The sequence below is a fragment of the Vigna radiata genome, chromosome 7 (assembly GCF_000741045.1).
Source record: "Vigna radiata var. radiata cultivar VC1973A chromosome 7, Vradiata_ver6, whole genome shotgun sequence".
Classification (NCBI taxonomy): Eukaryota; Viridiplantae; Streptophyta; class Magnoliopsida; order Fabales; family Fabaceae; genus Vigna; species Vigna radiata.
In genome coordinates, this window is record NC_028357.1 from 33,863,888 (window position 1) to 33,878,455 (window position 14,568).

The 14,568-nt window shown below is 31.5% G+C and overlaps 1 protein-coding gene across 1 annotated transcript; it reads left to right on the forward strand.

The window, feature by feature from the left end:
• Window positions 1–3,741: 3,741 nt before the first annotated feature.
• On the forward strand, window positions 3,742–13,229 carry LOC106769452 (probable sphingolipid transporter spinster homolog 2). Its single transcript, XM_014655078.2, has 16 exons — window positions 3,742–4,278; window positions 4,641–4,769; window positions 5,013–5,114; window positions 6,147–6,251; window positions 6,363–6,438; window positions 6,973–7,047; window positions 7,530–7,632; window positions 7,709–7,771; window positions 9,784–9,865; window positions 10,127–10,224; window positions 10,429–10,505; window positions 10,705–10,818; window positions 11,444–11,563; window positions 11,862–11,990; window positions 12,230–12,308; window positions 12,821–13,229. The coding sequence occupies exons 1-16, from the start codon at window positions 4,148–4,150 to the stop codon at window positions 12,958–12,960; spliced, it is 1,623 nt and encodes a 540-aa protein (XP_014510564.1). The 5' UTR covers window positions 3,742–4,147; the 3' UTR covers window positions 12,961–13,229.
• Window positions 13,230–14,568: the final 1,339 nt, after the last annotated feature.

Below are 14,568 nucleotides of genomic sequence, written 5' to 3' on the forward strand. Positions count from 1 at the left end.
ACGCATCTTTACATTTCAAGTGTCCTCATCATCTTCATGGCCACATATCAAATATCATGGAGTATAACAAGGTAAATCACATTTTATAGAGTTAGACCTAATGCTAACATAGATAAAGACATTCTCCAATTCTCACTCTAAATATCTTTTTCTATTTGAATTCAATACTTAATAGTCTTAATATATTTCCTAGATCAATATATCGTAGATCAATCCACTGTAGAGTTCCAACGTTTGAAGCTCTTTGATCTTGACTTTTATAATTGTCGCTCAAAGTCCTACTATCACCGCCCAACAATAATGCAAAAAAAAAACTTAAAATGCAAATAATTTAGCTTGCGATAAAAAGGTTTCATAAAGGAAAATTCAAAGAAAAGTATTATTGCACTGTTAACTATTACATAGGTGAGAGATATATAAATATGCAGAACCACCGAACTACATAATTAATGTAGTTGAAAGAACAGTTTGGAAAGGGTTATCTAACACCCCTTTGAACTTATGGTGGGTTTGTTAACCACCATTAGTTTACGAGTGTAATAATAAAAAGCATTGGACGACAAAGTGTAATTTAGCATCTTGAACCATGAACGAGGGGCTTTTTTGAGGCCATAAATGGCCTTTGGGAGTTTATTGACCAAGGTTGGATCAGGTGAAGCAAATATAGTAGGTTATTGCATATAAACATGCCCATCTAACTCATCATATAGGAAAATGTCCATTCTGGGCTAAGTTCTCACGGATTTGCTTTTGGTACCACTCTAAAAGACCTCTTTTCAGATGTGGGACTTTGTTTGTACCCAACAGAATTAACCCGTTTAAAGCCAGAGCAATGGTGATGATAATATATATTGTAGTGGGTTTGATAACTGTTGTTTTGCCACGCAATTAAAGTTCAATAAAAGTGCATGTGGTTTTTCTTTTCCAAAAACATGTGTCATGCATTCACAGATAATCACATATATAACACAGTGAAATGCAATGATCAACACAACAACAACATAATCATGTTCTCATATAATCGTATAACATGTAAGCATAGAACATGTATCACATAATACACATGTGTTATTAATTATGCGTTGTCATCATCAAAAACTCAGATATTACTGAGATTGTGGGTTCAACTAAAACAGTGTTCTCCCTATCAACAATCTCAACATTTTCATTTTTGCTTTCAATTTGATACTTCTTTTTATCTCAACCTCAATTGTTTCAACCTCCTTTGTTTTCTCTTTCTCTTTTCTTCATCCTATTTTGGGCATAATATTTTATTGCTCTCTTTTTCTTTTCTTCATCTCTTCATGTTTTTTTTATTTGAAGAGCATTAGATTGTATATGCACTGAGGTCAAGTAGAGTTGATTATTCTTGAATGTATTTCTTCATTTAGTCTTCTTTTCACCTTTACTCTTCTACATTGTTCAAGTTGTTTCTCTATATTTTTCTCTTCAATTGATCTTTTTTATATAAGTCCGTTTTAAAATTGACTGTTGGATGTTGAGTTGATCTTCAGGAGAGCAAGCATCCTTTAGTCTTTTCAACAGATGTATAGTGTTTTATCAAAGTCTTCATTTAAAAGTAGCTTGTACAACTCTGTCAAAGTAGAGGTCTTTAAGGGATCTATTCCAGAATGTTGTTTTCCTCTCTCAACATCTTTATCCAGCGTGTGTAGGTGTTCTGATTAGTTTTTTTGTGTATTCCTATTCTGCACAGATAACAAGGACAAAGTATGCAAGTAAAATAATACTTTACAGTACATACATAAAATGTTCTGAACGTTTATAGTCGTTAACTTGTATTGTTTTTTTAAAACATCTTGTCATATGTCTTATTAGTAATTAATGCATTGTTAAAATATAGTATTCAATAAGGATTGGACGATGTATAACTCTTTGGATTGTAGACGACATAAGATTTTAGACTTTTATGAAAAACTATTTTTGATGTATATTTTAGTGTGCTTTTCATTTGACGATATTTCATATGGGATACTTTTACTTACAACACTGCTTTTTGGTGTAACTCATTTAAGCTTCATTGTTGTTTTGATTCTCAATCAAAGATATCTCAACTTGAGAGCTTGAGAGCATATCCTTCTATTTTTCACATGGTCCTTGAACAGTTCCTTCTTGACATATTCTTCTTTGTGTCTCTACATGAGCACAAGTATGATATCTCGAAGGCTTTCATGTAAGTTTTCCTTAATGATAGATGCATCCTGTAAACACTATGCCAGATGATATAGGTTTTCTAGAAGTGATGTATCTTCTTTCTTTAAGAAGACTTTGTATTATCATTTAGTCGATTTACGTAGCTTCTCATAGAAAGTCCTAAGTTTTCATTTGACTTAAGCAGGTGTTTAGACGTTATTTATGACTTTCTAGTTCATTTAATCAGTGTAGTCTAGTAGGCATTAATTTAACTCTTGGCTTCAGACGTTCTTTGCTAGACGTTATATCTTTTCCTAACCAATAATATTTCGTTTAATGTTGATTGTTAAACTTCAAAACTTGGATTGCTAGACAATTTAGTCTCTTTAGACAATCTTGTCTTAACAATTAATGTAGTAAAACACTTCTTCAACAGCTCAAACTCAAAGGTGAACTTATTTTTACGTAAAACCTAAGATCAATGATTTGAAAATACCTAAGATCATCAACCAGCAGAGAAACCTTGAGTAGAATTGAGTCACATGCTACTCAATCTTGCTCACATGCAACCAAAAATATTGTTTGACTCTTAAAAGAGGTGGACAAAAAACTTACTTTTTGAGAGTTGATTGGACGAGGTTGGAGTACATTCCATTATGATTCCAACAATAAATTCTGATCTAGAAAAATATGAAAGATAAATTCTATGAAGGCAGGCAGAGAACTTGAGAAAGGATGTTCTAAAGTAGCTTAGTTTTGTAAAATAAACTCTATAATTAAATATTCATGTATTATTTTATTAGACCTTCTTCTATAGTTTTTTAAAATACTCATGGTCTTCACTTGTTGTACATATAATTGTTTAAAATAAATCGCAATTACAAAATTTAATTGAACAAAATTTACTTCTACAATATTTTTTTTTTTACTCCTAGCACATGTTCTTAGTCTTCACAATTTAACTATTTTTTAGTCTAACATGAACTATCTTTAACAAAAACATTTTTACAAAATTAATAAAACTCACTTGCAATAAAAATATAAAACTTATTTATATTTATTTTATAATAATAATAATAATAATTTTATTATTTTTTCTTATTGTAAAACATTTTGACTTGTAAGGTGAGATCTGCATCTACTTACATACTAGTTAACGTGGGACTTCCAACAACAAATAAATAAAAGTTATATACAAAATAAATAAAAACATAATTAATTAAATTATAAAAATTATTTTATTTATTTTTATAATTATAATTTTATTATTTTTTATTATTATAAAAAAATAAACCGGATATATTTTTACTAATAATTTTAATCAAAATTTGAAATAATAATAATTTTAATTTTACATTCCAATTTAAAAATGAAAAATATATTTAATCTTTTAGTCCTGACGTAAGTATACAGAGCAAATATTATGCTAGAATAGGTACATATTTTTATACATATTTTTTTTATTGAGTGATCTTCAAATTATTTAATACTCCACGCTTTTAATGGAAAAAATGGTTAAAAATTAAAAATATTTAAAAAAATGAGCTTCAAAATCTTGAGTTATCAGATAAGCCTGTGTGCAGAAATAATCTCTTGAACCTTAAAATTCTGAAAATTTTAAGAAAAATAACAGAAAAAGAAGAGATAGCAAGTGAGTGAATAGGATGAGGATTCGGAATCTTGTCAACACTAAACACCACCTGTCTTGAAATTCTATTTTCGTAACCAATGAAAAACCGAATCCGCACTTGTGCGCAATTCTGTTTTTTTGTGATAACAAACAACAGTGTGACCTGGTCTTGCTGAATCTTCAAACTAGGAAGAAGATATGAGAGTTTGGATGGTGTAAAGAAATAAGTGCAAGAGCACTGCCTTCCCTTTGACCATTGCTCTCATTCCTTCAACTACCTTTCAATTTCCAAGTTGGGTGGTGTTAAAGGGTCATCGTAAAACTATATAATATACTACTGTGGTAGATATTATATATTAAATTGATATGGGACCACCACAGGAACAACATGAAGGACAGTCTGCGTCGTCTTCTTCTCAGCCTCAACCTTCTTTGGAGCCAGGGGTGGACACCAAGTCCACCATGATTCTCTCAACTTCATGGTTTACGCCAAAGAGGTCATTTTTCAATTTTTACTTTTTAGTTAATAGATCTGTGCTGAAAAAAAAAAATGTGGGTAAAGGGAGGGAATTTTTTATTTTTTTTTTATGTGGGTATGTGATAGGGAGGAGGACTAAGACTGGGTTTTTCTTTTTCTCTTGTCATTTTTTGTTGATTAAACGAAAGAGACTTTTTTCATTCCTTGATGAGTATTTGAGGTGTTGCTACTTTCCTTTTTTTAATGTTGGTCATGGATTTGAGTTGTTGGGTGTCGTATTATTCATGCTTGATCAATGCAGGTGTATATTAAATTGAAATTTGAAAATTCAATGCTTTTGTGTGTTTGAAAAATTCTTGATCTCTTAATCTTGTCCTGTAGGTTGTTGGCTATATTTTGTGTGATTAACTTGTTAAACTATTTGGATCGAGGAGCAATAGCAAGTAATGGTGTTAATGGAAGTCAAGGAACTTGTAAAGGTGGGACCTGCAAATCTGGAACCGGAATACAGTAAGTGTAAGATATAGTAGGGTCTTTGACATAAATAGTGAAAACATTTAAACATAGACTTTGGTATTATATATAGATGGAAAATGAAATTTCTACCCAGCAAGTTAACTATTGCCTGTAACAGCTTTTCCTTTAGTTTTGTGCCGTGACATATTGTACTATGTATGGAGCATTAGATTAGATTTTCATAGCTTAGTAGTAGTAGTAGTAGTCTTGGCTACATCGTTTTCTCCTTCTATGCAGGGGGGACTTTAAATTGAGCAATTTTGAGGATGGAGTTCTATCCTCCGCTTTTATGGTTGGACTTCTTGTGGCTTCTCCAATATTTGCTTCTTTAGCAAAGAGGTAATGGCTGTTTGTATTGAAATAGTTGGTTCATATTTCTGCTCGATACCTTTAATAAGTTTGGTCCATAGTTTGGTGGTTAACTCTTAATATTAATATCTCCTTATACTGGATAGACTTTGTCTTTGTCTTGTTGACGGGCCATAGGGAGAGTGAAATGCAGTAAAATGATCATTTTATGATAACTGATTTTATATGCATATCTGGGATTCCCCATGTAACCATATCCCATTTAGAGGCCGCAAAGTGAAGGGGATAGGGGGCCACAAAAAAGTCTTGTACAGCACTTTTTGTACTTCACTTCCTATTTGGCGTGATGTATGTCAAGGTCCCATGGCATTTTGGGATCAAAGTAAAGAATTTACTTGAGACATAGTGACTTCAATTCTTCCCACTCAATTTTCAAGCTTGGGCACATCCTACTTTAGACTCAGTGATGCGAACATTCTCTGGTTTTTCCTCGTCTATATAACTACAGATTTGTTATGGTTAAAGCATTAGCGTACAAATAACCAATTTATGATGTATACATTTAAGTCCTAGAATAAAGGCTGCTATTATTTTTCGTTTAGTTTTCGTGAAATGTACATGAGCAACTACTTGTTCATTTGTTGGATTCTTTATGTTTATTTAACTTAAATATTGAACCTTTAATGCTTCAGAAGATATTTCGCCAACTCATGACATTATGAAACCTCTGAAAACTGAAGAAGCTTTTGAACAACAACTGACTTGTTATATTGAAGTTCAGAATCTCCCTTTAGTATGACTTTTTATCCTTTAAAATTAATGATTGCGAGATGTCTATAATGTTTTGCAGCATATATTTAGCCGCACACGTAAAATTAAGCCACCCATGGTTTAGACCTATTTTCCGTTAAATTTAGGTTTCCTATGTTTGTTAGACATAATCATCTAATAATGAAAACTTCTTATATCTGTTACACAAACTGACTATTGTTTATGTGATTTGTAATTGCTGTTATTGGCTTAGATAAATGTTTAATCATTATATAATTCTACTATTTGCAGTGTAAACCCATTTAGACTTATTGGAGTTGGATTATCTGTTTGGACTCTTGCAACCTTGTGTTGTGGTTTCTCTTTCAATTTCTGGTCCATTTCAGCATGCCGCATGTAAGTGTCTTCCATTATATTTTGAACTCCATTGCTTTTGTATACACAATATAGTACACGATGCAAGAGTAATCTTATTTTTTTTCCTTATATATTTGTATTTCTCTACAGGCTAGTTGGTGTAGGTGAGGCGTCATTTATAAGTCTTGCAGCACCTTTCATTGATGACAATGCCCCAGTTTCACAGGTTTGTTTCTGTCCCTGATAATTATCTTAGAATGTTTCTATTGTCTATTATGCTCTTGTGTAGCCATCTTGTACACTTCAGTTATTGAACTCTGAAGCAATTTTATGGGATCCTGGTTCAATTATTAGCTCCATGTACAAATATGATATGAATACATGTTAATTTTAGTATAAATGCCTTTCAAATCGTGAATCTACTTGCTTTGTGCAATTACATTTTGGATTCAATTATTAAAATTATATATTAAAGATTTAGAATATTTGTTTAACAAGTTGTCATTGGTGGTCTATTTGGGGTAAACCAGTGAAATATTTGCTTTAATTATTCTGGAGACTTGATCTACATTAGTTGTGTGCTTGCTTCCTTTCAACATTTTTATAGTTTATATATATAATATCTTATAAAACTGACTGACGTTTTCCCTTCCCTTGTTGGTAGTTGAAATGTTATATGGCATTCTAACTGTCCTATGTTTTTGTGACTATCATGTGTTTTCTTTATGGTGGAAACCTATCTTACATTGGTGTGTCTCAGAAAACGGCATGGCTCGCTACATTTTACATGTGTATACCAGCAGGATATGCAGTTGGCTATATCTATGGTGGTTTGGTAAGATTTCCTTTGATTTTGTTTGCCATTATCAAATTTTAGTTGTAAAACCTGTAAACTAGGTAAAGAGGAAATATTTAGTTTCAATAATATATATATATATATATATATATATATATATATATATATATATATATATATATATATATATATATATATATATGGATAGATTGACAGCATAGTTCTCTATAAATTTGAAAACTGAATGAAAAGTATAATGTTTTAGATAAGAAAAATCTTAAACCGGAAAGTCCTTAAGGTAGAAAGGGTGTACAAGTAGTCCATTGATAATAAATCTGGAATGACAACCGTCTCCTCCCCTTTCAATTACAATAGAAACCAAATTTTGGACCTGTATGAAGGTAAAGGAAATATTGTCCTGTATCAGTACTTATACTTTAGCATCAATCATGTATATCTCTTTTTTTTACTTGCTTTTAATGTGGTTTTTGTTATTTTATCCTTTCATTGTCTATAAACAGGTTGGAAGCCATTTTGGTTGGCGATGGGCATTTTGGGTGGAAGCTGTGTTGATGTCTCCGTTTGCTATTTTGGGATTTTTTATGAAGCCATTGCAGTTGAAAGGTGCACATTTTTCCTGCTTTTGTTTCACATAGTTCCCTAACATTGTTTCCCATCACTAAACTACTTGTGCATACAGGTTTTGCCCCTGCAGATTCAGGAAAGAAACTGAAACTTGAGACAGCTGGGTCAGAAACTCAAGGTAGCATTATGTTTTAGAGTGGTGCTACAAAGCCAAATAAATTTCTCCATTTTGGAAAGGGTATTTACTGGAATTGCGTCTGATACAAATATATGTGGATGAAAGTTCTATAAAGAAAGAGTAATGTTAATATAGACTCGCGCTCATGCTGATTACTATATACATGGCAGCATATCTACCATTAAACATATAATTTAAAATTTAAAACTATAAGCTTGTACTCTATGGAATTTAATAATAGATAGATATGAACATGATGAGTCCCTAAGCACTTTGGAAACCCGCCCTCAGACCTTAGCTATTAAGGGAAAGCTATCAAACACTTCAATGCTTCATTGATTATCCCATATTACTCAATCTGGGCTTAGGTACCCCCATAACAGTACCTAAGTCTTATATCATAGTACCACTTCTAAGAATCAACATCTTGGCGGGGATTTCACTCTAGGGTTTTCAGAAACATAGACAACTAGTTGTGATACTATTTGATGAGAACCCTGACACTTGGGGAACTCACTCTCAAAAGCTAGCTAATAAAGAGGAGAACTAAACACTTAAATATCCCACCAAGCATTCCAAGTTACTCAACGTGAGACTTAGACACCCCATAATACCCAAGTCCCTAGCAATATACTACTAAGGATAGGAGTAAATGTAAATTTTAGAAACCATGTGCATTTAATTGTTTCTGTTCTTCTGTCGGGTTCATTGTTCACCAATAGCGACATTCTGGCAAGCATTCTCAAGCCGATGGCTCCCACCACTGACATCACCTTGTCGTGTGAAAACCAACTCCATCAAACATTTTTTCTCTTTGGTAGCTGTCCAGCTCTTCTACAATTGTCATTGCGCTCAGCATTTTTTGCTGTTCAGCTGTTTCAGTATTTTTGCTCTCTAGTAATTGCCATGACCAATTTAGTTCTCTAGTAGCCACTGCAATCTCCAAGCACTTTTTTACTCTCCAGCGCCTGTCTTGCAACACCTGTCATGCTCTCAAATCAATAGTGAAGTTTTGTTATTGTATACTTTGTTAACTCCAGCAACTAATTGACTAACATGTTCATTTCTCAAGGAGTCTTGTGTTGATGACATTTGTAACAAGTTTGACTTGTATGATAGATGCCTGAGCTTGAGAAGGACTGTTAGAATCTTGTAGATATGTAAAATCCTATAGATATAGTAACCGTTGATATTAGGATCAATTAGATTGATTTTATCTGTGTTATCATCCAAATATAGAGTACTGAATATTTTGTTCCTACAAAATTGAATAGCTCTATTGTGGTCTAAGCACAGAAATTTATCATTTGTCTTCTCGTTTTTTGTCTTTTCAACAAAATTAAATGATAGATATTCTATGCCAAGTTAACTCTATTCAGTTTCACAAAAAATTAATAAATTCTACTTTTTTAGCAGTGGATTCTAACCAGCTTATCTCGTAGGATGTGCCCAGTGCTATTTTCCTTCATTGCTTGTTTAAACTTATTTTTTCCCTAGTTATTTCTCCTGTACTATGAAATAGCATTTCTTCTCTCTTTATTGGAGGACTCCCGACCCTTCTTTTCTATAATTAAGTGGTATTATTGTGACTTATCCGAAGAAAAGGTTAAAATCTATTCTTCTCCCAAGATGCCGTAGTAGTTGAGCAGACTTTCAGATAAAAAACTATAGGTTTACATGTGTTCTTCAGTTTTCTCTTGCCCTTCCTTTGAAGATTAGTAGGGAGAAGAGACATTTTGCTTTATAAACTACAAAGGTGTAGACGTGTACTAATCAAAATTTTGAACTACACTTTTCCTTGGAAGGCTCAAAATTGTCTGTGTTTGAAGTTCTTGTAACCATTCCACCGTTTCATGATTGTTTAGAAATCAATATGCATTTTCTCTGGGACAGGCTCAGCTCTTACTAAATTTTTTCAGCTCACTAAAGTTTACATTTTGGTTTTATTGGTCTGCTTCTGTTTCACGAGATCTTTTGTTGAATTTAACAAAATTCACTTATTTTATGAAAAGATGTGAATGCTTCAAATGGAAAAGATGAAACGTTGTCCTTGAAGGCAGAGTTCAGAGACAAAAGCACACATGAAACTTCCGGGTAAGAACAATAATAAATCATTCTTGGTTTATTGAATGTTGTTTTACAGAATATATGACCTATTGGCCATTATTGTGCCGATGGAAGCATTTTTCTCATCTTTATTAAGGATACAATTCTCTCCCTCCACCTGAGGATGATTACCCCCACTATCCTTATTTACTAATTTCTTTTTCCCTCTGTTGATTGACTGTATGTGTCTGATATAACTCACTGAATAATGTTCATAATTATATTTTTTTAATGTCTGTCTTATCTTAGGTCTAAATGTGCAACCACAATATACGGTCAGTTCTCAATATTTCTGCAAGACGTGAAAGAACTGCTTCTTGACAAGGTTTTTGTCGTCAATGTTCTAGGTACTTTGTCCTCCTGCTAATCTACTATGTGCGTCTACTTGTTTTTTGTGATCTAATTTGTGTCGTTAAATTCATCTTAGAACTTGCATATACCTTACTTTAGGAACTTCATATATCAATAACCTCTACCGATATTATACCATGTTCAACAATTATATTGTTTTTGTCATAATTTAATTACGTCGCATGAATGTCCATTTGCAGGTTACATAGTATACAACTTTGTAATAGGTGCTTACTCGTATTGGGGCCCCAAAGCTGGTTATAGTATATATAACATGGTGAGATTTTATTTGGTCATATGACCACAACTATACATGAGATTTCATTAACACGGTTTTTCCTTCTGTCTCTAATTCTTTTTACTTTCTTAATATAAGTATACTACCAGTAATTTTATAATTTGAAGGTGATATGCAATATTATTGCTGTACTATTATTATATTAAATAATTGTATTGAGAACAATTTACTTTGGCAGGCTAATGCAGATATGATGTTTGGAGGAATTACAGTTGTATGTGGAATATTGGGCAGCTTAGGAGGAGGCTTTCTTCTTGATTTCGTGAATAGCACAATATCAAACGCATTTAAGGTTGGTATTTGAATTCAGAGAGTGAATTCTAGAATTTCTTTTGTACAAGTTTATGCATTGCCTAAACTGCTCTGCCTGAATCATTGTCCCTAACACAAACTGCAGTCATCTATATACATGAAGTGACCTTGGTTTAATTGACCAAAAAGAGTGGGTTTTTCCCTCATTAAAACCTTCTGTACTATATTGCAGTAAGAGAAGTTAGGAGTGTATGTTGTTGTATCTGGATATGTTTTCAGTCACATTATCTGATTCTTAATTGATCAAAGTATGCCTAATATGTTTTTAACATCATGGTTTCAGAATTGAAATTATTTGCCTGTGTAGAAAAATAACTTTTTCACAAAATAAGGGAACCCTTTTATCAAAGTCTGCTGTGAGTAAATTTCATTAATCAATTTTTCAAAATGTTTTTTAAGAAAGATTTCAGTGTTTATCAACTCTGTTTACCTCTAATAAGTCCATCTAAAGTGTACATGTGCAATTATTCAAGCTGTAATGGGATAATTAAGTGAACTTTTTGGCCATGCATACTGACTTATTTTGTGATCTCCATGAAACAGTCCTAAAATTCGCATAGAAACTCCATTGCTCTTTCATGAATATTTTCAAATCTTTTTGGCAGCTTCTATCGTTTGCAACTCTTACTGGTGGCGCATGTTGTTTTGGTGCCTTCTTATTTAGAAGCGAGTATGGCTTCTGTGCTCTTTTTGCTGTTGGTGAACTACTTGTTTTTGCCACTCAGGTACTTCCTTTCTCTTTAGAATTTCTTCGTGTTTTTGCCACTCAGCAGGCACTTGTTTCCAGAGTAACCATTTTTCTCTTTTCTGTATTGGATACATTTCCTGTTTCTTTAGCATGGTGCCTTAAAAGATTATTTTTTTAATGGAAATGTAACAGAGTTTGTACATTACGTCTAGCATGATAGTTTTCTGTTACATTATTTTATGTATAAGCTATAGTTTGTGATCATTAGAACTCATAGTCCAATAGCTTCACACTTTTCTTTTTTTTTATAAGTTTTCCTCATGTTTTTATTTTAGGCTCCTGTGAATTATGTGTGTCTCCATTGTGTTAAACCAAGTTTGAGGCCGCTGTCTATGGCTTTGTCTACTGTTGCTATTCATATCTTTGGAGATGTACCTTCCTCACCTCTTGTTGGAAAAGTCCAGGTTAGTCTTTTTTAAGTTGTATTCAATACAAATTTTTAAGGGAAAATAGTTACCTTTACTTTTCCACAAAATGACAAATCAGTTGACGCCTTTGTGGCCTTACTTTTTGTAAAATTTAACTGTACATTATTTACCAGAGGGGTGGATATTGGCTAACCAAATAGACAGAAAAACCAATGTATTATATCATGATCATTGTACAATACTAAATGGTTGATTCATACACATTGATTATGCAGGACAAAATCCATAACTGGAGGACGACTGCTTTGATTCTTACAAGTATATTTTTTCCAGCAGCTGCAATATGGTTTATAGGTTAGTCATTATGCAACATCTATTGGTTTTCCACAATCATATCACATTACTAATTTCTTAATCATATATCATTATTGTAATCTATAAGAGCAACGTTGCATCATAAGAAAAAGAAAAGGGGCTGGACTAGAGCAACATTGATGGTTGTAGAAATCATGTCTAATCCAATTATAAGTAAATGAGAACAAGTCACATTTATCATATCATGATGGATGTGCAAGATTGATCTAGTTGGTAAGAATAAGATTCATATCTTACAAGAACGTGAGCTTACAAAGTCTTTGTTGCCATAAGACTTCTTTGAATCTTGACATGTATTATAAACCCTAGTGAACTCCTGACACCTACCTCACCTATACTTCTTCACACCAAAAACAAAACACCGTGATGGATGGCCATTAGAACTGCTTAAAATATCATAGTCATGATAAACTAATAAATGTGTGGAAAATATGGAAATGGAAAAACTTTCTGAAGCGTATGTGTTCTGATATCATTGTGCATTACTGCAGGAATATTTTTGCACAGTGTGGATAGATATAATGAAGATAGTGAGCATGAAGGATCAAGCGTGGAAAGGACAAACACAGCACCATTGGTCGAAGAGAACACTGCTAAAACACCAATATCTGGTCAAACCCAAGAATGCTGATTTCTTTATATTTTGATTCAGTTTGCCTAGAATTTGTTTCACAGGACATTGAAATGTTAATAGGTTCTTTTCTCTATTATTTTCTCGAAATTTTGCTTTATATTTTTTTTAGTGTAAATAACTTTTTGCTTTGGGTGAAATTAGAGGCTATTTTGGTAGTGTTTCATTATTAGAACTGTGTTGGTTAAGTTATGTTTCATCATCTTGGGCATAACCTTGTAAATATATATGATCAATTTGTTCAAAATTTACTTTGTTTTGTAGTGCAACTGCTTACCCTTCTGGTTCTGTTATCGTTTTACTAGAATAGTGATGTGACCAATTCATTGGGTTGAATAAAAGAATTAGGGTTGAAAGGTTCTTTACTAAAATGGGTCAAAACCATTTTAGATTACATAATCTGAAAATTTATTTTGAATGGCACAACCTAAAATTTAAAAATGTATTTTTAGATTATATTATATAATTTGAAAATATATTTTAAGTTGTATAGTTCAAAATTATATTATAATTAGAGTCTCAAATACATTTCTGAATCCCAAAAGATGTTCTACATTACATAATCTAAAATCCGAAAATGTACTGTTAATTGCTTAATACAAAAATTTGAAATATAATTTGAAATGTAAAATACATGTTTAGATTATATAATCCAGAATATGTTTTCAAATTCTAAAATGTGTTTTCGATTATAAAATTTCAAACATGTTTTTATATTTTACATTCCGAAAATGTAAGACATGAGTAATTTGAATTTTTCCAGCACCTCATGGACGTGTATGAGGAAATCATGAGATGGAGGAAGAAATAATCTCTACCAAGTTTGATATTTTTTGTACCTTTGATTAGGTCATTTTATTAAGAGCACATTAAGATTGAAAATAAATGAGAAAAAAAACTGAATTTATATGATTATATAGTACAATATATAAATTTTAATATTATATATAATTAAAGGGTAGAATAAAGTGTTATGTGTGTGTGTATATATATATATAATTTAAATTAAAGTATATTGTACGAAATGTATTCTAAATTTAAAATCATGTATTCTAAATTTAAATTATAGTATATTGTACGAAATGTACGATAAATATTTTAAAATTAGTGAATGTATTCTAAATTTAAAATCATGTAATACAAAATGCGTTTTATGATATAAGAAAATAATATTATTAATAGACAATTGTTGAGAAAATATATTATTTTCAAGATTGCAGCAGGGTAGAAAGGCCAGTTTGTATGGCCTTTTGTTTATCTATTTGTCATTTAATGTCAGGTTTTAATGATTTGTTTTAGCTCTTACAATAATTGTTTAAAATGTCTTAATTTTAAGTTATCGTTAATACAGAAAATTGAATCCCAATGTAAACATTATTTATATTTATATTATAATTATAATGAAAAGAAATAACAAGTTATCATAATCTATTCTTTATATTTGATTTCTCTAACATTTTATATACATCTTTTATAGGTTCTACCATTTGTTTTTAAAATATTTATTTTTTATATTTACTCATGATATTCTTTTAAATTTATATTTCTTTAGTTCTTCTCAACCATGTCAGTGTTATTATGCTCTTTATCTTTTAATTTTGTTTTCTT

Coding starts and splice junctions, on each gene's coding strand:
- LOC106769452 (XM_014655078.2), top strand. CDS start 4,148: ATGGGACCACCACAGGAACAACATGAAGGACAGTCTGCGTCGTCTTCT. Junction 6,252..6,362: donor TCCATTTCAGCATGCCGCAT/GTAAGTGTCTTC, acceptor ATTTCTCTACAG/GCTAGTTGGTGTAGGTGAGG. Junction 7,633..7,708: donor GAAGCCATTGCAGTTGAAAG/GTGCACATTTTT, acceptor TTGTGCATACAG/GTTTTGCCCCTGCAGATTCA.